The following is a 26,488-nucleotide window of genomic DNA, read 5'->3' as shown; positions in this document are numbered from 1 at the left end:
TCATTAAGGATTGGTGTTTACAATTCATAGTTTATGAAAGGACATCTGTATGGCCCCCTAAGTGATTGTCCTCTAGCAGCTGTGCCAGAGAAAGGGTCCCTCTTCTGTATCACTTCTTTTCAATATATGGATATATTTAGGTCAACATTGATGAAATGCTTCATTTAGCTTCCCTCTCTTCCAGCTTTGGTTCTCCTTTGTTAATGGATTCTCTGGGCAGATTATATTTGAGCATTGGTGCATCAGCTTGTACAATGTGGTAAGCATCCTCTTCCTCTCTCTGATAGCATGTATAACTTCAAGAATTTCTAAGTTAATCATCTGGGTACTTACCACTCAGGACAAATATATCTTTAGGGCCTTCATTGCCATGACAAATCATACAGAAGTTCAAACTGTTCACATGTGCTTTCAATCACGGCAGATCATTTTAGAGTAAGTATGTGAAATGTGTACCAAATGTGTTATTATTACATAAAATATATGCAACTTTTTTACTGTATACCTAAGCAAAGTTTTCATGCTTTTAAGCCAAGTGAAAATTACTAAATTTTATCTATACTCATTCCATTTAACGCATAAAGTTTAGGTTTACCTACATTTGCATTTATGTGTATGTGTGTGTTTATATTGTAATTCCATGTCCTTTTAAACAAACTGGTTAAAAACTAATGTGAAAAATATATCACATGTTTTTACTAAATAATAAATTTTATCTTGTTTTATAGTATATATTTTTTGTTATAATCAAATTTTCTAAAATTTAAAAAAGAATCCTTTGAGTCACTTAAATCATTTGGAAGTCAAAAGTAGCCACATTACCTTTTCCCTTTTTTCTTTTTGTATTGTTATTTCATTTTAAGACTTTGAGGATTAGAAATTAGGTTTCCAGCAAGTATAACATGATGCCTCTCTTGTACAGAATTATAGGAATCACTGTGTATTATGTGCTATAACTTCTGAAATTCTGTCTTCTAGGAGCTTAAATTCAGAAACAGCACAGGCAGATGTCACTGGACAGAAGACATTGACTGTCCAATAATATAAAAATGTCTAGCTCTGTGAATAATTAATTTGTGTTGATGCCCATAGCTAGATGGATTTGGCAAGAGTACAGCAGCAATGAGGCTACACACAGTTGTCTTTATTAGACTCTTGATTACAGAGGATAATATTAATCAACCTTCTTTAAAGGTTCCATAGTGTGAAGAGAGTGACAGAATCAATCTCTCCTCTCTCCTAGAAAAATCACTATCAATGTACAAGCCTCAGATACTGATCAATGGAACTTATATTTTTATAATAGGAAACATAGATGTAATTTTTGTTTATTAATTTGGTTTTAGCAAGAAGTATGTGGATGAGATGAATATCCTAAGTCTCATCCCATTACACATTCACTGTACAGATAGGATAAAAACAAAGCTCAAGACCACAGTGCCACAGAAAGACTCTGTTTGCTAATTTTATAATTACATCAATTGCCATACTATTTCTAGAGGTCATGTATTACTTCTACCCATGTATGACCAACTATTACAAGAACTATACTATTATCAGAAAAATTAAATCAAACAAAAAATTAGCATATCAGATAAAATGTATAAAACAAAATTTTCAGACTTTGGGCAATAGGCTGACTGATGGTGTCGTCTCTGGGAGAAGTCTGATACTTCCCAGCCACAGTGAAGGAAGACAAACCCAAAGCAAAATGAAAGAAAAGAAAGTCCTGGTGTCCTCCTGATTGAAGACACAAAGGTTGGAGTTCAGCAGGCCAAGGTAGCTAAGATTTGCCTGGCAGAATGACAGAAAAAAGAAAACTTGAGGGGCTGGACTTGTTGCCCAGTGGTAGAGGGCTTGCCTGGCACGTGCAAGACCCTGGGTTCCATCCTCAGCACCACATATAAATGAATAAATAAAAAGATCCATTGACAATTAAAAATTCTTTAAAAAAGAAAAAGAAAACTAGAGAGAGAGAGAGAGAGACAAGAGAGAACGTGTCTGAAGAACCACAGAGGATCCCTTCAGTGTAGGACTGACTGGTTCATACATGCACTGAAAAAAGTCTATGCAAAGTTGGGGAAAGAACTACCAGAAAGGCCAAAATAGTTCTTGGAGCTCATTCAGGGCTGGGAATAATCTGTATTCTTATCAGCCAGAATGGGAAGACCTCCTTTTTTACACAGGATCTTAGGTAAATTCCTCATACAGGCCACTTTGAATCATAAAGGTGAATTCGTCCTATTATAGAAATTATTCTGAACCTACAATTACAAAACTTACATATTTTACAACATATAATCAGTCCCCCATATTTCAGAACACAGGCAAAAGAGCTGGGGGTGGTGACATATAACTATAATCCCAGTGCCTCAGGAGGCTGAGGCTAGAGGATAGCAAGTTTAAGACCAATTTCAGCAATTTAATGAGGCCCTAAGCCATTTAGTGAGACAACGTCTCAAAATAAATATATAATAAAAAAGAGCTGTGGATGATGCTTAGTAGTTAAGCACCTCTGGGTTTAATTCCTGGTTTAAATAACAACCAAACAACAACAACCAGAAGAAAAAGAACACAGACACAGTATTTAGATGACAAAAACCAGCACTTCAGCTCCCAACAACATGTTTGTAATATTCAGCATTCAATAATTAGTAAAAAATACATCAATAAAAACTAATTCAGAAATGGAATTAGTAGGCAGAAACCTTAAAACAATTACTATAAATTTTATAAACATGTTCAAGGATATAAAGGAAAACATGAATATAATGAGAAAGATAAAAGATATAGAAAAGAACCAAATAGAATTTCATGAGATGAAAGATACACTATCTAAAATTAAAAAAAAAATATGGAAAAATTAATATTAGATTACAAACCTCAGAACATGATCAATAAATATGAAGACATGTCAATAGGAAGGACAGAGTAAAAGATATGGAAAAAAATGTGGTCAGAAACATATTGTGCTCAGGAAAAATGTCAGGAACTCTTGACCTTCTTATATTTAGAGCTTCAAAAGAGGGTGCAGAAAAATGTTTCAAGAAATATTGGTTGAACGTCATAATTTTGTGAACATTATAAACACAGAGATGTAAGAATATCAACAAATTTCACAAAGAATAAGCCTAAACAAAAAGCACATGTATGTTCTTCACAATCAAATTGCTGAAAACCAGTGACTGTAAGAATACTATAAAAAGCAGCCAGATAAAAAAACAAACACTACATATAGAGTACAAATGTAAAAATAAAAGCAGGCCTCACATTAGCAACCTCATAGACTATGCATAAAACAATAGAATAACTTTAAAGTTCTGATTAATCTATATTAATCTAGAATTCTATACCCAGCAAAAATGTCTTTAGAAAATTAAGGTGAAATTAAAATCTATACACACTCAGAAAATAGGGAATTCATCACCAGAAGACCCTGTATGCCTTAAATATTAAATTATTTAAACAAGAGGAAAAATATACAAAAATTTGGATTTCTACAAAGAATTGAAGTGCATCAGAAAATATTGATTATGGTGGGAAATGTGGGAAATTTTGGTACTCTCAATCTCTTTAATTGATTAAATGGTTTGTTTAAAACCCAAGTAATAATTTAGAGCTTATCAATTATATAGAGTTAAAATACATGACAAGTATAGCAAAATGAACAAGTGAGGAGTTAAAGTACAATAGTATTTGAATTTTGTGATATATTCCTCATGTATAATGTAAACCTTAATGGATACCTAATAAAAGATATAGATAATAAGACTGTAATGGAGATAAAAATTAAAAATGATTAATGAAAAAGAATTCAGGGAATGAGGTAAAAGAATGAATGCAACAAACACAAAACAAATAGGAAGATTTAAAATCCAACATATTTATAATCACAAGTGGCCTAAACATGCTAATTGAAAAGCAGACTGTCATATTGGATTTAAAATTAATACAAAACTATATTATTTCTACAAGAAACCTTCAAACATAAAGACACAAAAGGGAAAAATTTAAAAAAAAAGATTTACTATGTCAATACTAATAAAAGAAAGCTGGTACATTAGTCGTCCATCTATGACCAAAATACCTGAAATAAACAACTTAAAGGAAGAAAGATTTATATTGGCTCATGGTCGACAGGCTCCAGCACTTTGGACCTGAGATAAAGCAGAATATCATTATAGAAGGACATAGGAAACGAGAGCAGCTGCTCAGCTCATGGCAGCCAGGAAGTAGAGAGTGGTGGGGGAAGAGGCAAGGGTCAGGATGTAGTCCCCAAGGGCATGCCAAGGACCCACTCCCTTCAACCAGGTCCCTTTCCACAATTTCTACTACCTCCTAGGAGTCCATTCAGCTATGAATGGATTAACTACCAATGTGGTCAGAGCACTCATGATCCACTCACTTCCCATTGGAAATCCACTCACTCTTACATTGGAAAACACACGGGTCTCTAGGGGACACTTCAGATCCAAACAATAAATAATAACTAGAGTAGCTGTAGAAATCATAGAATAGCAGACTGTAGAACAAGAAATGGTCTAATGATAAAGATGCACATTTCTTAATGATAAAAGGATTAAAATAATTCTAAATATGTAATCACTATTAAAGTAGCATATTGGCAACTTACTAGAAATTAAGAAACTGATATAATTAAATGGCAAATTAACTAAATTCACACATACAGTTGGAGATTTAAATCTCCTTTTTTAATTGATACGAACTATATATAAAACTTCAGAAAGTGCACAGAGGTTTTGAACAATATTATAACTAACTTGACCAAATTGACATTTATAGAAAACACCCAACCACAATAGCAGAATCTGTATTTTTTTTCCAAGAGGTAATAGCACACACTCTTATTTTGCTTCTGATCTTAAGGGCACACTTTCATTATTATTTTACCATTAAAATATATCAGCTGCAGTCTTTTTGAGGAAGCTCTTTCACATTGTTCACCGAGTGGAATAACTGTGTGCTTCTTTTGAATCTGTTAACATAGTGAATTACTTTGGTGAAAGATTCACCAAATAAATCACATACTGGGCAATAAGAGTTAATATGTTCTTTGACCACAATGGATTTAAAGTAGAAATCAAAAGCAGCAATATATTATAAAATACCCATATATCTAAAAAATTAAAGAACACCCTTCTAAATGCACCATAGATCACAGAAGAAATCACTGGAGAAATTAGAAGATATTTTAACAGAAAAAAAAAAAAAAGAACACACAGATTTTCAATTTGTACAAGATATTGCTAAGGCAATGAATGCATAGAGGAGTATATACATTTTTTAAAGCTTATATTGAAAATAAGGGTCTAAAATCAGTGAACCAAGAATCATCCTAAAGAAACTAGAAAAAGAAGAATAAATGAAGCCCAAAATAAGCACAGCAAAATAAATAACAAAGAAAATGCCTGAGTCAAATAAAAGTAAGGCAGACAAACAAGACAGAAAACCAAACTGACTGCTAGAAAAGGTCATTAGGCTGATAAATCCCTAGACAAACTGACCAAATGAATCAAATAAAAATAAAATAAATAAAAAAAGATACCAATTAACAGTAACACATACGAAAGAAGAGTTTTTACTATAGACTCTACAGATAATAAATACAAAGTAAGCAAATATTTTAACAAATTATTATGACATATTAGGTGAAATTAACACATTTCTTGATTAAATGGATAAACTCCCCGCCCCCTTTATTTTGGTGCTACAGATCAAAGGCAAACACCCTACCAACTGAACTATAGCCCCAGCCCACTGGATAAATTCCTTCAAGGATGCAAACTACTAAATATCACTGAAGAACAAGATGATCCATGCCTATGAAAATTTTTGAAGTTTTAGTTAAAAATCTTCCTATTTAAACAAAAATAATTCCAGAAATATTAACAAATTTAGACAAAAGTTTTCCAGAAAAGAGGAGGAAACAACCCAACTCACTTATGATGTAGCTTTACCTTGCTGCCAAAACCAGAAAGGTATTACAGAAAACAAGAATTTAAAAAACATAGTTCAACTAGGTGCAGAGGCCCTGCCTATAATCCCAGGGACTTCAGGAGGCCAAGGCAGGAAGATTGCAAATTCAAGACCAGCCTCAGCAACTTAGCAAGACCCTATCTCAAAATAAACATAAAAAAGGACTAGGCCTGTCACTCAGTGGTAGAGCACCCCTGGAGTCAATCTCCAGTACCAAAAACAAAAACCAGAGAGTGAATATGGCTTATGTATTTCCATATTTTTATTACATTTTTCTTTCCTTCTCTCATTTTTTGTCCTCTTTACTCCCTTTTCTCTCTCTCCTTCCCCACTTTCCATATAATATAATGCTTTCTATTTAATTTAATATAGTTCCTAGAATAATGGTAAATATTCAAAGATAAAATGAATGGGAAACCTTTTTTCATTTCTGATAACAATCAAGATAAGGAATTCTTGTAAAATTATTTTTTGTTTAGTCCAATCTATTTGCAAAGTCCTGGTAAGTGAATAGCTAGTTCTCATGTAGGAGTTAGATGACATTATTACTAGATTTTTGTAGCCATTATGGCTGTTATTTAAATAGCTAGATACTTGATTCATTCATTTTATTCTCATAAACATGGCAAAATGTGTAAATTTTGTGTGCAAAAAGCACAGTGTGCATAATTATAATGTATTGAATCAAAGCATTGAATCAATCTGAAAAAATTATGTCATAGTTTTTGATAGACCCATTTGAATTTATGTGACTCAATAATAGCTCCTTTGTAAATAACTTCTTTTTATGCAATTTAAGACATATCAAAAGTTGCAACAATAGTTGAAAGTTCTGTGTATCATTCACCCAGCTTCCCCCAAGATGAAATCTTAATAATCATAAAACATATTGTCAAAGCAAAGATGTTGATGTTGATAAACTCACTTATAGACTAAAAGTTATTTTTAACAAATCCTTATTATCTATGTAGATTTTCACTTCATTACCACCTTTAACTCTGGGAATCTTTGAGAAATGTTGCAGTCAAAAGAGCCTCCTGGAGTATCCACAGCTCTACACAGTTTTTCAGACAGGGGAAATGTTCAACACAAAGGTAAAGAAAAATTTATTACAGGTTTTCCATCTCAACCTGACTCCAAACATACCTTCGATCCTCTTCCCTTTCTGATGCTTTAGGGGGAAAATTATTTAAAACCCAAGAATGTTGCATTTGGTGTCATCTTCCTGCTAGTTTAGAGAGCTAACTTTGAAACAATAGAAATAACAGTAAATGAGAAATGGAAAACAGAAACAAAAAAGAAAGTCATGTGAAAAACAAGCAAGGTACCATGTGGGTGGTCTCACAGATTTTGCAGCACTTTCAGGAGGCATGCTGAGTGATGGAAAGGATGAAAGAGGACCTGGTGACTCCAAGAGATCACTTCCTGAGATCATAGAAGTTGAGATTCAGAGTGGGGAGGTGGGAGTGGGAGGGGTGTTAAAGGGATGTTTCTAGGCTGCAAGAGCAATGTCACAGGCTTTTATCAATTTTGAGTAAACATAACTGTACATCTCAATAATTAGTGAAGCTAAAAAAACAAAAATCTAGAACCTAGTATAAGCCTTTAAAAAAAGGAGAGAGTTTGGCTACTTTAAGCCAAAGCATTTAAGACTTGGTTTTGGCTCAAAATAGTCTTATCTTTCATCTTCTCTTAAAAAATGAATTGATGAGGTAAAGTATGTAATGTCATTCAAAACTTTTCTGTCTTTACAGACTTTTCTGTCCAATTGTTCTATTGAGAGGTATTAAAATCTCCAACCATATTGTAGATTTATCTATTTCCCTTTGAGTTTCTAGTAGTTTTATGTATTTTGAAGCTGATGTTAGGCATAATCCTGTTGGAGGTTGTCATATTCTCTTGAAAGACCCCTTTGTCTTTATAAAATGACTTATTATTTCTGATAGTATTCTTTGCCCTAAAATCCATGTTGCTAGTAATATAATTATTTCAACTTCTTTTACTTTTATATACTTGTTTATTTATATTTCAATGTTTATTGAAGAGAGCTTGAAAACTTGCTTCTTTATCCAAACTGATGTATGCCTTTTAACTGGATGTTTAGATCATTTACATCGAATGTACATTTTTATTTGATTAGGTTCAAGCCCACCATCTTGCCATTTTCTATTTTGTCTTATTATAATTTTTTCATTCATCTTTTCCTGTCTTCTTCTGGATTAATTAATTTTCATGAGTCCTATTTTATTTTCTTTGTTCACTTATTTGTTATAAATCTTTGCTTTCTTATTTTAGAAGTTCCATTTGAATGTATAATATTTGTTGTTAGGTTATAATTTACTTTGAAGTGATATACTACTTCACATTTATTATTAAAAAATAGTATATTTTCATTTCTTTCCTCCTAAGTTTTGGAATATTCTTCACATACATGCTAATTTTACTTATTTTATAAGTTCTTTATGATATTATTCATATCTTGCTTAAACAATCATTATTTTAAAAAATTTAAATGGAAAAATCTCTTATCTTACCCAGGCAATTATCATTTTCAGTGATTTTCTATCTTTTGTGTAGAATCATATTATCTGTCATGATTTTCTTTCTGTCTGAAGACTTGCTTTTAACATTTCTTGTAGAGCAAATCTATTGACAATGACTCAGCTTTTTGCTTGTTAGTTATTTTTAGTTGTAGATGGACACAGTACTTTTATTTATTTATTTTCATGTGGTGCTGAGGATCGAACCCAGTGACTCACATATGCTGGGCAAACGCTCTACCACTGAGTGATACCCCCAGTCCCTTAACTCAGCTTTTGTATGTATGAAAAATCCTTCCTTCAATTCATGTTTGAAGTTGTTTTTATTTGGTCTATTAACTTTGTGTTACTATAATAATATAATATAATATAATACCTGAGGAAATTATAAAGATGAAATGTCTATTTAGTTTATGATTCTGAAGGTTCCAGGTCCAAGATTGAGTACACCAAAGCTTTAGGCACTGCTATATGAGCTGGATGACAATGACAGGAAGCACATGTCAGAGCACAGTGCTTACATCTTGAGCCAGGAAGCAGAGAGAAGGAGAGAGAATGGTACAGGGTCCTACAACCACCCCCTTCAAGGGCATGCTCCTTACAATGACCTAAAGATTTCCCACAAAGTCTGCTTCCTAAAAGTCCACAGTACTTCCCAGTAAAGCCACCCCTGAGATCAAGGACCTTTGGGATACACTACCAGTATTCAAACTATGGCACTTGGTTAATGGTTTTATTCCTTTAAACTTTGAGATTAATAGTTTTCTTTCAATATTTTTCACTTTTTTCTTGTTTGCATTGTTTTGATGTGAAATTGCTGTCATCTTCATCCTTATGTAAAATGTGTCTTTCTTCTCTTTTTGATTTTAAAATTTTTTTCTTTTATTATTAGATAAAAGCATTTTATCATATTTCCTCATGTTTCTTGTGCTTCTCGGAATTATGGGAGTTTATTGAGCTTCTTGGATCTGTGTGTTAAGACCGTCACCTATGGGCCAAATCCAGTCCTCTACCTGGTTTTATAAGTTTCATTGGTACATAGCCATGCCTACTCAATTACATATCATGTATGACGGAGGTGACTGAGTAGGTGCACCACAGATGACACAGTTCCAAACCCTAAGATAATCCAATCTCTTCCAGAAAATGTTTTCTGGTTCTTATTTTTAATACTTCCTGGCAAGTATCAAAATAATTGGTATATTTAAAATTGGAAGAACAATATACATTTTTTATCATTTAACTAATGTGTACCCTTGTTTGATGGAACCCAGAGATTCAGTATTATTGAGATTTCCTTTAAGAAACTTGTACATGGTGTGCTAAAAATTATTTAGATGAGGGTCAGAGTATAGGTGTAAAAGATCAGAGCATATCATGTTTAGTTTCAAATTACATTTAAACTCATAACTTTAAAATTGAGCAAAATTTTTTTCCTTTGAAAATTACTTTTGGTTTTGTTTCATTGGGTATAATAAACCTTCATAATTTTTGTGACAAATATATTTTAGTTTTATATATTTTTATCTAATAGATTTAAATAGAATAATGTGTAATATAATAATAATGATATCCTAAATCTTAAATGATTTCAATAATATCCTATAATTTTAATTTATATTATTCTATAATTTTATATAACATATCAGATAATGTTCCTATAATTTTGAAATTATTTCTTTTAAAAATAAATAAATAAATAATACATTTTTTCAATTTACAGAAAAATTTTTCAGCTTTATGACTGTATTATACAGAGCAAATATACTTCACAATGTCATATATTTTTAGATTTAGACCAAACTACCATCTTTTTTTAAAATTAGTTGTTCAAAACATAACATAGCTCTTGACATATCATATTTCATACATTTGATTCAAGTGGATTATGAACTCCCATTTTTCCCCCGTATACAGATTGCAGAATCACATCAGTTACACATCCACGTTTTTACATACTACCATACTAGTGTCTGTTGTATTCTGCTGCCTTTCCTATCCTCTACTATCCCCCCTCTCCTCCCCTCCCCTCCCCTCCCATCTTCTCTCTCTACCCCGTCTACTGTACTTCATTTCTCTCCCTTGTTTTTTTTCCCCCCTTTCCCTTCACCTCTTCTTATATGTAATTTTGTATAACGATGAGGGTTACAATCTTGACTTTCTTGCTTTGTTTTCTTTTAGGTGTTTTGGATTCAGTGTATAAATGCTTTGATCCACTCCTTCATTCTCTTCTGGTTTCCCACAAAAATGCTGGAGCATGGTAATAGCTTCATTATTTCAAATATTCAGCAGAGTCTGTAACTCTTGCTGAAATTAATGTTTTCATGTGATGTGTATATCCATAGAAAGAACTGGAGGACACAAAAATAGAATTCAGCAAAAACAAACAAACAAACAACTCACCTAAATCTAGTATTAGACATTCCTCTGGCTAATAGATTACAGTTTGAACATTTAACAACTGACCTTTAGAACCCATTCTCTTTGTTTTGACATGTATAAATTGAGTTCCAGACCATTTATTGTTAATTTCTAGTAAATATTTGAGTCAGGAAGTCTGATGGAAAACAAGACATTTCTAATGAATCAAAGATGGCTCTTGTAAGTTTGAATTTATGTATATTATCATTCACAATACTTTATGCTTCAACTTACAAGTCTGGTAAGATTGTATTGAAACTTAAACTTATACCTTATTATTTGATCAAGTCTCTTTTTCCTGCCATATGATATTCCAAGTAACTTTATCTGTGAAATTTTTTTCCGAACTTGCTTAGGTCTAAGACATCCCCAAACTAGGAGATATATTTATGAAGTATGTTTTTGGTGTGCAGTGAGATCACATACCTTAAATTAAGGTTTGAAATGTTATTATTTTACATAACCAGACTTACTTTTTATTGGAAATTTCTAGCAACATGTTCTTTGACTTGGATATATTTAAATGTAAAAGCTGTCTGAATCTGCATTATATTGCTCACTGTAAAATTAAGCAAAACCAGGCAATGACAACAATAAAGTCAAAATTTTGTGAAGTTTATCAAGACTCAGTTCCACTGACGTCATCCACAGGATGACGATGTGAAGAGCTCCACAAGCAAAACTGGCTGGGAAGAAGAAAGCCCTACAGATTCTCTGTAAATTGTCCCAAAAACCAATGAAGACATGTCTATTCAAGAAAATTTATTTTAACTTGGTGAGAACAAGAGTTTTATCATTTGAATCATGACCTAGTTCCTCCCCACCTCAGAGCTTAGCTCGATGGAAGCTCCATGTCAAACACATGGTCAAGGATATGGGGTTTTCACCTTGCCTCTCAATCGAGGTTACCATATCTCACCAGGAGAGGCGGACCACCAGAATTTCTTGTCCTCTTCAGCCCTCCTCTCCACAACAAGTGACATTATTTGAAACAGAATATAGAATTTCAAGTACATGTATGGTCTCAAAAATAATAGCTCCTCTTAAGGAACAGCACCAAGATAAATTATAGGCTAGTGAATTTATCAGAGAGAACCAGGGAAGGAGTTCACAAGATCCCTTGTAAGGGGAGAACAAACTCAAAGACTATTTCTTAAAACTCTTCCTGCCTGAATTTAACTGGAGCAGGATACTGAGAAATTTTTGTCTCGGGACATAGTTGAAAATAATAGAGAAAATTTCCAGCAATTTGTGGAGCCAAATACCTGGTTTAGCATCAAATGAGTAAGATACCTTGACAGAGAAGTTATGGGAAAAGACAGCCCATAGTTAAACTCAAGGAAAGCTCAAACTTAAACCACTGCTATCCTAAGTGATGGTGTAATTTTACCCAAGGCTGTGCCTTCTGAGGAGAACACCAAGGTTTTACACTGTGGGGAGAAATAAGCTTCACTAAAGTGGCCTAGCCAAGTCTCGCAAGAAATAAGCATCAACAACAAGCACAAACCTTAAAAAGGAGGGAAGGGCCTGTATTCCTAGCGGCTGACAAGACTGAGGGCAGGAGGATCACAAGTTCAAACCCAGCCTCAGCAACTTAGGCCCTAAGTAACTCAGTGAGACCCTGTCTTAAAATATAAAAAGGGCTGGGGAAGAGGATCAGTGGTCAAGCACCCCTGGGATCAATCCCTTGTCCCACCCCCACTCCCCCCAAAAAAGGAAGGAAGGGAATCAGTAAGTATCCAACTTTGCTATAATATGTTATGTAGAACATCCCACTTCAACAACAGCTTTCAAAGAATGAGGAAAATGTGACTCATATACAGGAAAACAGGTAAGAAAGAGAGGCTACTCTGTGAGAAGACCCAGATGTCAGATTAAATAAAGAGTTCAAAGCAATCATTATAAATATGTTTAAGAAACCATGATGAAAGATATGAAGACAATGGCTCATTAAATAGAGATTATTGGAACGAAAATCAAAATTACAATAAAGAACTAAAGGAAAAGTACAATACCAAAATGGAGCCCCCTCCCTATTTTTTTTTTTTTTTTTTTTTTAGCAGAACTCAATAGTATATTTGAGCTGGAGAAAGAATTAGTGAACTTGAAGTTATATAAATATAGAATATGTACTCTGAAGAACAGAGAAAATATAGAATAAAAAGTTGCACAGAGGCTCAAAGAAATGTGGTAAATCTTTAAAAAAATGTATATAATAGGAGGACCAGAACAAGAGGAGAAAAATAATGGAGCAAAATAAATCTTCAAGAAAATTATAACTGAAAAGTCACCAAATTAATTGAAAACATTAACTAGAAATCAGAAAATCAATGAACTCCAAGTAAATTATATGTAAAAACATTCACATACACACATTGTAGTAAAAATGTTGAGAGCCAAACACAATGATATAATTTTGAAAAAAAAAGATGATGACATGAAAGACCATTTATTGTTAATTTCTAGTAAATATCTGAGTCAGGAAGATTAATAGCAAAGTTCTTACCAGAAAAATGGAAGCCAGAAGGTAGTGAAAAACTAAAGTGCTGAGAAAGAAAACAAAAACTATTAATGAAGGATCTTAAGCCCAGTAAAACAATCTTTCAAAAGTGAAGTTGAAATAAAAAATTCCAAGATTAACAAAACATGATTTTCTTTGTTTCTAAAATGTTTACTTTTCAAGAAATACTAAAGGAATTTTAAACAAGTAAACCCAGGTGAAAATTCAAATCTACACATTCATTTACAAAATTAACTCAAAATGTATCAAACCTTACATATAAGACCCCAAAACTGTGAAACCACTAAAAGAAAACAAGGGAAAATGGAAAAATTTCCTGGCATTCATCTTGGGGGCTGACTTTTTCCTTTTTCTTTCTTTCTTTTTTTTTATGAATCCAAAAGTAGAAGCAGTAAGAGCAAAAAATGGATAAATGGGATTATAACAAACTAAAAAGCTTCTGCACAATTACACATGTAACAAGGGGTTGATATACAAAATATATAAGGAAATTAACTCAATGATAAGAAAATAAATCTGATTAAAGATGGACTTTAGGAACTAACTAGGCATTTCTCAAAAGAAAATGTACAAATGGTCAACTGGTACATGAAAATATTTTCAACAACACTAATTATCAGAGAAATACAAATTAAGCCATGGTGAAATATCATCTCACACAGGGTAGAAGGACTATCAAAAAAGGCCAAAGATAATAAATGTTGGTGAGAATCTGGAAAAAGGGGAAACTTTGTACATTGTTGAATAAATTAATACAGCCATAGTATGAAAAAGAGCATGAATATTCCTAAAAAATAGAGTAATAGTATGTTATGATTTAGAAACAAGATCTCTCCAAAAACCTCATGTATGAGATAAGAATTTTCAGAGATAAAATGAATAGATTATGAGAGGTGTAGCCTAATTAGTAGATTAATCCACTGATATGGCGTAACTGGGTGGTAACTGTAAGCAGGACGTGGTTTATGGAAGTGTGGATCACTTCCACAGTGGACACGCCTTTGAGTTTGCATTTTTGTTTCTGGTGAGAGAAGCTCTGGCTCTTTGCTTCCTGGTTGCCATGTTCTGAGCCACTTTCTTCCACTGTGACCTCCTGCCATGGTGTTTTGCCTCACCTTGGGTCCTGGAGTTGGCCAATCTGGTCTGAACCTCTGAAAACTATGAGTCAAAATAAACATTTCCTCCTCTAAATTATTCTTGTCATGTATTTTGGTCACAGCAAGGAAAAACTAACTAAAACATCATACACCAGTGATCCCTCTACTGGGTATGTAGTCCAAGGAGAAGAAATCAGTATGTGAAAATTGTATGGGCACTTCCTTGTTCACTGTACCACTGTTTACAATAGTCAAGCTATGGAGTCCACCTAGGTGTCTATTAATGGAAGAGTGAATAAAGAAAATGTGGTACATATACACAATGGAATGTTATTCTGTCTGTATAACCAATGCAATCCTGCAATCTGTACATGTGGAAAAATGAGAATTCATACACCATTTGAATCAAATGTATGATATGTCAAGATCATTGTATTGTCTTGAGCAACTAATAAAAAAAAAGAAAGAAAGAAATCCTTTCATTTGTGGCAACATGGATAAACCAGAAGGACAGTCAAGTAAAATAAGCCAGGCACATAAAGATTGGTGGTTATCAGCGTCTGGCAGGAGTGGTTAATAGTGGTAGAGTTAGGGAGAAGTTGTTTGAAGGGTGGAAAATTTTAGGTGTTTTAAGAGGAATAAGTTCAAGAGATCTGCTGCTGTACAACATGGTGACAAAACTTAACAATGTATACTATTCTTGAAAAATGTTGAGAGTAGTTTTTATTAATTTATAAAATGTTCTTAATTATGGGTTTTATGTTTAAAATTTTATCTTTTTAAATTAGAGTTTTATACTTACACATGGTAGTTATACAAACTTATGCTTGCATGGAATTTGATTTTCGTTCATGATTCCCTTTTTACTCTCACCTTTTTTGCTGTAGTCCTCCCTCATGTCTCCCATTCTCCTTCCTGTACTAGAATTCTTTTGCTTGACTATTCATATTTGATTGTTTTTTTTTTACTTATACATAGAGGTGATATCCTTGTATTATATTTATATATGCACATAACATGAATTTTTTAAGAATTATGTTCTCACCATGACAAAAAATACTTGAGGTGATGCATATGTTAATTAGCTCCATTTAGCCACAATGTACATATATTTTAAAACAACATATTCTTAAAATAAATATATGCAATTTTATTAATCAATTAAATAAATCAAGTTAAAAAAAAAGTGAAGGGGGGGGAAGCAGAACTTACATTTAGCAGGCATTTTACCTATGGCCAGAATTTCATAAGCATCACTTCATTCTGCCAGTTCTACAATGTATGTCATCATATCAAGCATCTCTAATTCACAGATGAGGAATTGTTCACAGCTTGACTTAATCATCAGAGTTGTCAGAAGATCACCCTCTTAATTCTTTCTGAGTTCTTAGCCCATGCCCTCTCCTCCACATCACCCACTCTGTCTTTTCCTCCACTGCACTTCCCCACTAGAACTCAGTTGTACCTGTCATATCACAGGGGTCAGGATAAGGAGTTGGGCATTTGCTACCACCACCTGTCAAATTTCTTAACTCCATTCACTTCTCTGAAGTTCTGAGAGGCCATCAATAATTCTTTTTGGTGAATCAGCCTCTTGGTATTCTGTATGGAGGCCAGGGGAATCATATCTAGATATGATGATTTTTGTTTCCTTTTAACCAGTATTTTTTAAAATGTACATAAATGAATATAATTTTAAAATTATATTAAAAATGATTTTTTAAAAAATAAAATATTTTGAGCATAAAAATAGATTATTGAGAAAGTGAAATACAGCTCACAGACTAGAACAAAGCATTTACATATTTATGTAACAAGGGATTTGTATCCAGAACATGCAAAGAACACTTTCAACTCAACACTAAAAAGACTCAAGGGAGTCTTTTTATAAAAATTGGCAAGGGATGGGGTTGGGGTTGTGGCTCAATGGTAGAATACTTGCCTAGTACGTGCAAAGGGTTCAATCCTTAGCACCACATAAAAATAAATAAAATAAAGGCATTGTGTCCATCTACAAATGAAAATTTTAAAAAAAATCAGCAAGGGAAATGAATAGATATTTCTCCAAAGAAGATAAATAAATAGCTAATAAAGACATAAAAAGATGCTCACCATCACTAATTTGAGTAAATAAGTGCAAATTAAAGCCTGAGATACCACCACAGCAAATTAGGAAGGTATAATCAAAATAACAGCAGTAAGTGTTGACAAAGGATGTGGAGAAACTGAAATCCTCATACACTGATGGCAGAAATGTAACTTGCACAGTTATTTTGGCAAAGAGTCTTAATTTTCTTAAACAGTTAAACATAAAATCATATAGTTAAACATAAAATCATATATTCCCCCCTAGGTGTATGGCCAAAAGAAAATAAAGGTATATCCTCACAAAAACTTGTGCACTGATGTTCACGCAGCATTAATTATAACAGCCCAACATGTCTATCAATAAAAAATAGATACAGAAGATGTATTATATTCATACAATAGAATATTATTTGCTAATGAAAAGAAATGAACTAGGTCATGCTGCAATGCAACAGTGATGTGCCCTGCAAACATCATTCCAAGTGAAGAAAAAAGCAGTCATGAATGAACACATGTGATTTTATTTATTATAAATGTCCAGAAGAGTAGAATCAATATCAGCAGAACAGAAATTAGTGGTTGCCTAGGGCTAGGGGAATGCATGGGCTAGGTGGCCCAGAGTTTCTTTTGGGGGTAATGGAAAGTATTCTAAAATTGATAATGGTGATGATTGCACAACTATCATTTTGCTAAAAGCCATTGAATAATACATTTAAATGTACAAATTGTATGGCATGTGAATTATATCTCAATAATGCTGTCTCAGCTTTGTAATATATCTAGAAAAGAAGGTTCAGTATAGTGGTTAAAAACATAGATAGAATCTATTAAAAAATCATAGGTTATCTTCAAATATAAGAAAGAATTGTAGTATAATAATGAACCCAAATCTGGAATTACAAATACCATAATTTTATCAATGTAGTAGTTTACAGAGTTTATGTTGTTAAATGTAATGCATATGATAAACTAATTCTTAGAATACTCATTTTTGGTTTTTCCTCCTAAGATTCACTAATATTTTTAGTCTTCTAACAATTAAAATGTCCCACAACACATATACACACATGGACAACATCCTCAGATTCTCTGTAAGGAATAAATAATTATTATTTGTGCTTAGTCGGTGGTATGTATGAAGTGGGTACCGACTGAAATTAACTGTGTGCAAATTTGCTTTGATATTTATGGGAATGAATTATGTGGCTGCCCAAATTATCTGGTGCAATGTTTTGGTACTGAAAGATTTCATTCATGTTTAGATTTAGTTTAAAGTATTTTGTACATAATGGACAAGCAAACTACATAAGCACAAAATACCACTCATCATTGAAGTGACAACCAAGGTTTCCATGTCCCTACTTTATCAATTTTGCCTGAATGTGTCATACATAATCTCAGGGACCAGGTGTAAATTTATCTATGACAAATTCTTCCCTTTTCATTACATATGCCTTTTGTTGATTTCCCCTTCATTAAGGCACAGGCTGGGGTTTCCAGGACAATGTTAAACAGAAGCAGTAAATTTGGACATATTCACATTCTTCCTAATCTTATGAGGAAAGAATACATCTTTCTACCATTATTTAAGATATTAGCTTTTTTTCATAGATGCCCATTATTACAACAAGAAAGTTCTCTTCAGTTCTAGTTGGCTGAAGATATTTATTTATTTGTTTGTTTATATTTGTAGATGGACACAATATCTTTATTTTATTTTTTATGTGGTGCTGAATATTGAACCCAGTGCCTCACACGTGCCAGGCAAGTGCTTTAATGAGCAGATTTTGGATTTGGTTTATGTTTTTTCTTATCCATCTATTAAGGTGATAACATTTTTCTTTTTTATTTTGCTACTATGATGAATTGGATTCATTGTCTTTAAAATATAATCTAGCATCATATCCCTTAATAATCCCTTGTTTATCCTGTATTATCTTTTTTATATGTTGCTAAATTTGATTTGCTAAGGATTTTTGCCTCTATGTTCATGATATGGGTATTGATTGGTCTTTCTTATAATATTTTTTATCTGTATTTTTGTCTGTTTTTTACATTTTTTAAATTTGTTCTTTTTAGACATACATTACAGTAGAGTGTTTTTTGACATACTGTACATACATGAAATATAACTTATTCTAGTAGGATCCTGTTCTCATCGTTGTACATGATGTGGAGTTACACTGGTCGTGTATTCATATGTGAACATAGGAAAATTATGTCCAGTTCATTCTACTGTCTTTCCTATTCCCATTCCCCTCCCTTCCCTTCATTCCTCTTTGTCTAATCTACAGAACTTCTATTCTCTCCCCACATTATGTATTGGCATCTGCATATCAAAAAGAACATTCAGCTTTTGCTTTTTTGGAATTGGCTCATTTCACTTAGCCTGATAGTCTCAACAAGACTCCTAAAGCACCAGAAGTAAAATCAACAATCAATAAATAGGATGGTATCAAACTAAAAAACATCTTCATAGCAAAGGAAACAATCAAGCAGGTGAAGAGAGATCCTACATAATGGGAGAAAAGCTTTGCCACCAGCACCTCACAAAGAACATTAATCTATGGAATATATAAAGAACTCAAAATTTATCTGGATTTCAAATTAGCATAATACTTGCTTCTTAAGTTGGGAAGTATCTACTTCCTTGCTTCTGAAAATGTTAAAGTTGGAAAATTAAATATTTCATTTTCTAGCTTTCTTCTAGAAAGTTTTAGCACAATAACTTTGCTTTAAAGCAAATTTATTCTTTTGAAATTTAAAACAAATGAATTTTCTCTAAGATTTTATTTATCCAAAAAGTCTCTATTTTATTTTCCTTTTGAAAAAGCAATTTTATGTTGATAGTTCCTTTTCTTCAACTTCTTTAAAGACCATTGACTTCTGGTTTGCATTATTTTGTTGAAAAGCCTATGATAATTCTTCTTTATGTAGTGTGTTGTCTATGTGATCCCAAGACTTCTTTTCTTATCACTGATTCACAGCAATTTGGTTTTGATATGACATGATAAAGCTTAAGTTATGCTCATCTATTTTCCTGTTCAAAGTTTTGGCATCTTTTTGTTTTATAGTGTTCAACAAATTGTAAAAATTTTCCTTACCATTTCTTTTGTCTCCCTCTCTTTCCTCTTCTTCCATGACTCTAACTACACATATGTCAGACCCTTAATGTTTTCCCCATCTTGTGTCCATTTATAATAGTTTTGTTCTCTCTTTGTAGTTCATTTTTAGTTTCTTTTTCTATGCTTTCAAGTGTACTAATATTTTATTTAGTTGTGTGTTACTGATTTATCAGTGTTAACATTTTCATCTCTAGAAATTTTATTTGTTCATGTCTTTAATTTCTTTCCTTATCATGTTCATGTTTTCCTACAAATCCTTGAGCATATTTAAAATATTTATAATAGCTACAGACTTCCCTGCTATTTCCAACATTTCTGTTATTTCTGAATTGTTTCTAGTACCAATTTTCTTCTGGTTATTCATAATTTCCCCCATTTATTCACATCGTAATTTTATAATGGATGTTGAACATTATAAATGTTATGTTGATGAATAGTTCATTTGTATATTTTTAAATACTTGGACTTTGTTTTAGCACAATAACTTAGTTATTGTGATTCAATTTTACTCTTTTGACACTTATTTTCATATTTTTGAAGTTCAGTCTAATAATCCTTTAAAATGAATTTAATTTTTACTAAAGTTATATATTCCCTCTGGGGTCTCTGCTGAATGCTTATCAAAAAAGTTCTTTTCATTTTGGCCTATAGGAATTTGAGCAATTCCTATACTAAATCTGGAGTTTTTTAAACTTGCCCTTATGTAGTAATTTGTTTTTCCATGGAAGTTGTTCTTTACTGCCTTGTGGAATTTCTTGGTTCACATTGCAGGTTAGCATTCAATCAAGGGCTTATGAGGACCCCATATGAATTTCTTAAGATAATTCTTTCCATAATTCCCATGTTCCGTTCTGCAAATTTGAACAACTTCGTCCTCTCTGTGTCTCATTAATTCAGCAAACAGTGTTGAATCTCTTTCCCTGCACAGTAGTTTAGAAACTACCTCGAGGTGTGAGTAGGGACAAGGCTCATCTAATGTTTTACCCTTTCTTCAGGAATCAAAGTTTTCTGTTTGGTCTCTTACCTAATGTCTGAAGGTAGTCATTTTATATTCAATCCAATTTTCTAATAGATTATAGCCAGAAATATTGTTGCCTCTTCATTTATTTGCTGTCACTTTGTCTATTATGAACTGAGAAAGGTGAGTGAAAATCTACTACTATCATCTTTGTTTCCCCCTTTTTCTCTCAATTTATGTTTTAAAATATTATTTGTCATGCTGATAGTCTATTTCATTTTCATTGAAATTTTTATGTTTGGCTTTACAAGGTACCCTTCCTTATCTGTGTAAGTCTTTTTAGTGTCAATTTCTTCTAAGTTACAGTTACTATTATGTCTCATCCTTGATCATCCTTCATTTTTCAGCTATATGAGTTACTTTTTTAAGGTGTGTTTCTTGCAGTATAAAATCTAATTTGAGATTCAATCTGAAATTCATTTTTTAAAAAATATAATTTTTTAAAGATGTTCATATGACTTTGCATTTCCTTCCTAAATTTATTTTTCTAATCTTTAATCATTTCTTTGGGTTTCCTTGCTTATATAGATTTCTGATACTAAGAAAGGTTTGAATTTTTGTTCTTATAGTCAATTTTTTATTATAAGTTTGTATAAGCATCACTCTATTTCTTTAGAGAAATCATTTCCTCATATGAATAATGATAAAATTATTGTATTTTTTCTTCCTTCTCTCTTTCTGTTCCTCCAGCACCCCATTATCTTGCATATGGCATATCTTCATGCTCTTAAGTATGCTTCCAGTTTGAATACTTTCTGTTTGCTTTGAATGTCTTTTGTTGACTTGATGAGACCATCTGCAAACTTGATGTTTTCCATTTATTTCACCAGTACCTTCATGTATTCAGGTATCATTTCCTTATCATATGGGCATGTGATAATTACAGCTAATCATTTTAACACCACATTTGTTTTTGCTTTTATAGTCTTATTTCTTCAACATATTTGACGTATATAAATATATTTTGATATATTAAATCTTTCAAATGCACACAAGTCTTTTTGTTCTGATTAGTCATTAGGTTTTTGGCTGGGTAAACTGGGTCTTATGTAAAAATCCCTAGTGAACATTCTTCATCTGTGATAAATTTTGCTGTCCTTTTCCACTCATTTGATTCAATTCATTTAAAAACATATTTCATAATCAGGGACAAATATATCGAATAATAAAGAATGACCAAAACTCATAAAATAGTCATTTTTATGGGTATTGTGTCTGTTTCTTTTTTTTTTAAATTCTTCATGGGATTAAGGTTTCTGTCCCAGAGAGAAGAAAAGTGTATTTCTGCAGATGGTTTTCAAGATCTGATGCTCTAGGCCAAGTTGGTATTCACATCAGGGAGCTCTTACTACATGTAGCAAGCTCAGCTTCTGTGCTGGCCTCAGTTCCTTGGAAGCCTTTGTTAGTTTTCTGAGTCTATGGGGTTTTTTTGTCTCCTTGTTTCCCTGACATTGACTTTGTGGCAGTTTTCATTATTAATTTTGTGTAATATTCAGAAGGAATATTCTGCTTCACACCAGAATGTTGGGATACTGGAAGTTTTTCTTCCCTCCCAATGTAGCTTCTAATTTCTCTATTCCCTTTATGAGTACATATCTAAACAATATAATCCAATATTATGTTCCTGGGAAGCAGCTATCTTCTCTTTTCTATTCAGTTGTATTGTTCTCATCTATACTATCATCCCACTCCAGCTCACAAAGTGTAGGTCAGTGCACATTCTAGAATCATGGTTGTCATTCTCCTGGTGGTTGTAATTTGGTCCACATACTTATCCACATTTCATCATTTGGATTCCCTAAATGTTTCATTGCCTGTAGTTTTAGGGAAAAGAATAAGCTTTGAAAATTTTAGTGGATTATAACTCAGAAACAAACAAACAAACAAACATAAAACAACAACAATAAATGAGCCTAAGTACATAAGTATACTATCTGAGTTGGTATAAAGGTCAGGAGTTGGCACTTGAAAATTTACATATCAAATGTAATGAACCAAAGACCACCAATATGTATTAGATAATTTTAAAACATGTCAAGAAGATCTGAAGAGAGTATCCTAATCTTGAGATGGTCTGGGGCTTTCATAAAGTTTTATAGCAGATATAGCAATAATTGAAAAGAATTAGGAAATTCTATCATTATTTCAAATTGTCTATTGTTTGTTATTTTAGAAAAGGAAATAGTATTAAAAATATGATTACAAAATTATTACAATTTCTCATAACCTAGCATCATTTATGGGATATTTGTACTTTTAATTTATGGGTTCTTTCAGATGGTTTAATGCAAATAAAGCTAGATTTACAACAACATTCACATACTCCTTATGCTTTGTTTTTTCATCTGTTGCTTGATATATCCTGGGAGAGACTAAAAAGTAAGAAAAAGTCACAATTATCACAGATAATAGATGCAAAATTTTTGTCATTTAAAGCAATTTAGAAATATGACCAATAATCAATGAATATTTTTGGGGGTCCACTATGGGTTTCTTTGGTAAAAATAAATTCAAAATCTATATTACAGGCTCCATAAAGATTAAAACATGATTTTTCCACTTTTCAGATATGATTTTGCGACATGGTTACACCACAGACTATTTATTTCTTGGAAATTTTATTTATACGGTAAGATTACTCTTATGCATTAAATCACTTATTTCTAATTAAAACAAATAAATCACTTTATCAAATGTTATAAGGCAGTATCCTATGAATTTTAAGATTCTCTCACTCTAATGTCTTTTCCAAGAAGAAACTATTATAGCAGTTGCTTACATATATTTCTAGAAATATAAGCTTTATTACAAATGCATGTTACCTCCCTCCCTACTTTTTTTATAAGTAGGAAATGCTTCTCAGTATCTCATTTTTTCCCGCTATATAGCATGCCTTGCTGATTTCAAATCAGCCCATAAATATTTACATCATCCTTTTAGAGTTGCTTGTATGAGTAACTTGCCCTTATTAATTAAGCTAGTCTCCTATTAGTGGACATTACTGTTATTTTTGGTCCTTTGACATTATGAACAATACTGCAAAGACTATTCGTATGTGCCCAGAAGTAAGTATATCTGTAGGATAAATTTCTAGGAGCTTAATTTCTATATCAGATGGTAGCATGAATTTTGAAAGACATTACCAAATATTCCCTCAAAGAGTACACAAATTTAGTAATAAGAACATCAATTTCCCTGAGTCCCATGGGCAGTGATCTTATCACACTTTTTCATCCAAAAATGACAGCCTGTTGCAGTTTTTGCTTTGAGAGCAATCATATTTGTGTGATTATAAATCAATTACTTTTTTTTCTTTCCATGAACTGCTTGTTGTTGTATTTAGTTCTCTTGGGATGTCATTTTTTTTCTTGTTAGTGCGTACATATACGTACATACCATTCATCTATTAAGGGAAACCTAGGTTGGTTCCGTAGCTTAGCTATTGTGATTTGAGCTGCTGTGAACATTGATGTGGCCGCATCACTATAGTATGCTGACTTTAAGTCTTCTGGGTATATATCGAGGAGTGGGAGAGCTGGGTCAAATGGTGGTTCCATTCCAAGTTTTCTGAGGAATCTCCATACTACTTTCCATAGCGGTTGCACCAATTTGCATTCCCATCAGCAATGTATGAGGGTATCTTTTCCCTCACATCCTTGCCAACATTTATTGTTGCCTGTATTCTTGATGATTGCTATTCTGACTGGAATGAGATGAAATCTTAGAGTAGATTTGATGTGTATTTCTCTAATTGCCAGAGATGTTGAACACTTTTTCATATATTTATTGATCAATTGTATTTCTTCTTCTGTGAAGTGTCTGTTCTAACAGACATATATAGAATATTTCACCCATCAGCTATGATTCTATACTTGGAACACCCTAAAAGTTCCATCAGAAAACTCCTAGAACTAGTAAATGAATTCAGCAAAGTATCAGGATATATAAATCAACACCCATAAATCAAAGGCATTTCTGTATACCAGTGACAAATCCTCTGAAAGGGAAATGAGGAAAACTACCCCATTCTCAATAGCCTCAAAAAAATTAAAATACTTGGGAATCAACTTAATGAAAGAGGTGAAAGATCTATATAAAGAAAATTACAGAACCCTAAAAAAATCAAAGAAGACCTTAGAAGATGGAGGGATCTACCTTGCTCTTGTATAGGACAAATTAATATTATCAAAATTACCATACTTCCAAAAGCACTATACAGATTTAATGCAATTCCTATCAAAATCCCAATGGCATTCCTCATATAAATAAAAATAGCAATCATGAAATTCATCTGGAAAAAATAAGAGACTCAGAATAGCTAAAGCAATCCTTAGCAGGAAGAGTGAATCAGGTGGCATCACTATACCAGACCTTAAACTATACTACAGAGCAATAGTAACAAAAACAGCATGGTATTGGCACCAAAACAGACTTGATAAACCAATGGTACATAATAGAGGACACAGAGAATAACCCACAAAAATACAATTATCTTATATTAGACAAAGGGGCCAAGAACATACATTGGAGAAAAGATAGCCTCTTCAACAAAATGGTGCTGGGAAAACTGGAAATCCATATGCAACAAAATGAAATTAAACCCCTATCTCTCACCATGCACAAAACTCAAAATGGATCAAAGATTTAGGAATAAAACCAGAGACCCTGCATCTAATAGAAGAAAAAGTGGGCCCTAATCTCCATCATGTGGGATTAGACCCCAACTTCTTTAATAAGACTCCTGTGTCACAAGAATTAAAATCAAGAATCAATAAATGGGATGGACTCAAACTAAAAAGTTTCTACTCAGCAAAAGAAACAGTCTGTGGGGTAAATAGAGAGCCTACATCTTAGGAGTAAATCTTTACCCCTCACACATCAGATAGAGCACTAATCTCCAGGGTATATAAAGAACTCAAAAAGCTAAGCACCAAAAAACCAAATAACCCAAACAATAAATGGGCCAAGGACCTGAACAGACACTTCTCAGAAGTGCACAATCAATCAACAAATATATGAAAAAATGTTCATCATCACTAGCAATTAGAGAAAGCAAATTAAAATCACTCTAAGATTTCCTCTCACTCCAGTCAGAATGGCAGCTATTATGCATCAAACAACAATAAATGTTGGCGAGGATGTGGGGAAAAGGGTACACTCATACACTGCTGGTGGGACTGCAAATTGATGCAGCCAATATGAAAAACAGTATGGAGATTTCTTGGAAAATTAGGAATGGAACCACCATTTGACCCAGCTGTCCCTCTTCTCGGTCTATACCCAAAGGATTTAAAAACAGCATACTACAGAGACACAGCCACATCAATGTTTATAGCAGCACAATCCACAATAGCTGTGGAACCAACCTAGATGCCCTTCAATAGATGAATGAATTTAAAAAAATGTGGCATATATACATAATGGAATATTACTCAGCAATAAAAGAGAATAAAATCATGGCATTTGCAGGTAAATGGTTGGAGTTAAAGAAGATAATGCTAAGTGAAGTTAGCCAATCCCCAAAAAAAAACAAATGTCTCATGTTTTCTTTGATATAAGAAGGCTGATGCATAGTGGGATAGGGAGCGGGAACATGGGAGGAATAGATGAACTCTAGATAGGGCAGAGGGATTGGAGGGGAAGGCAGGGGGCATGGGGTAATTAATGATGGTGGAATGTGA

The 26,488-nt window shown here is 32.8% G+C and overlaps 1 protein-coding gene across 1 annotated transcript in view; it reads left to right on the top strand.

Moving 5' to 3' along the window:
* The window catches only part of LOC143411831 (phospholipid-transporting ATPase IB-like), a 178,694-nt gene that overhangs the window by 124,625 nt on the left and 27,581 nt on the right, over nucleotides 1-26,488 (top strand). Inside the window, exons 27-30 of the mRNA XM_076872702.2 lie at nucleotides 185-259; nucleotides 6,969-7,091; nucleotides 10,719-10,797; nucleotides 23,375-23,436. Coding sequence (XP_076728817.2) covers nucleotides 185-259; nucleotides 6,969-7,091; nucleotides 10,719-10,797; nucleotides 23,375-23,436 — 339 coding nt within the window. The remainder of the gene's footprint in view (nucleotides 1-184; nucleotides 260-6,968; nucleotides 7,092-10,718; nucleotides 10,798-23,374; nucleotides 23,437-26,488) is intronic.

The sequence above is a fragment of the Callospermophilus lateralis genome, chromosome 12, assembly GCF_048772815.1.
Source record: "Callospermophilus lateralis isolate mCalLat2 chromosome 12, mCalLat2.hap1, whole genome shotgun sequence".
Taxonomy (NCBI): Eukaryota; Metazoa; Chordata; class Mammalia; order Rodentia; family Sciuridae; genus Callospermophilus; species Callospermophilus lateralis.
Note: the sequence above shows the minus strand (reverse complement) of the source record. Positions and strands in the feature narration are given on the sequence as shown.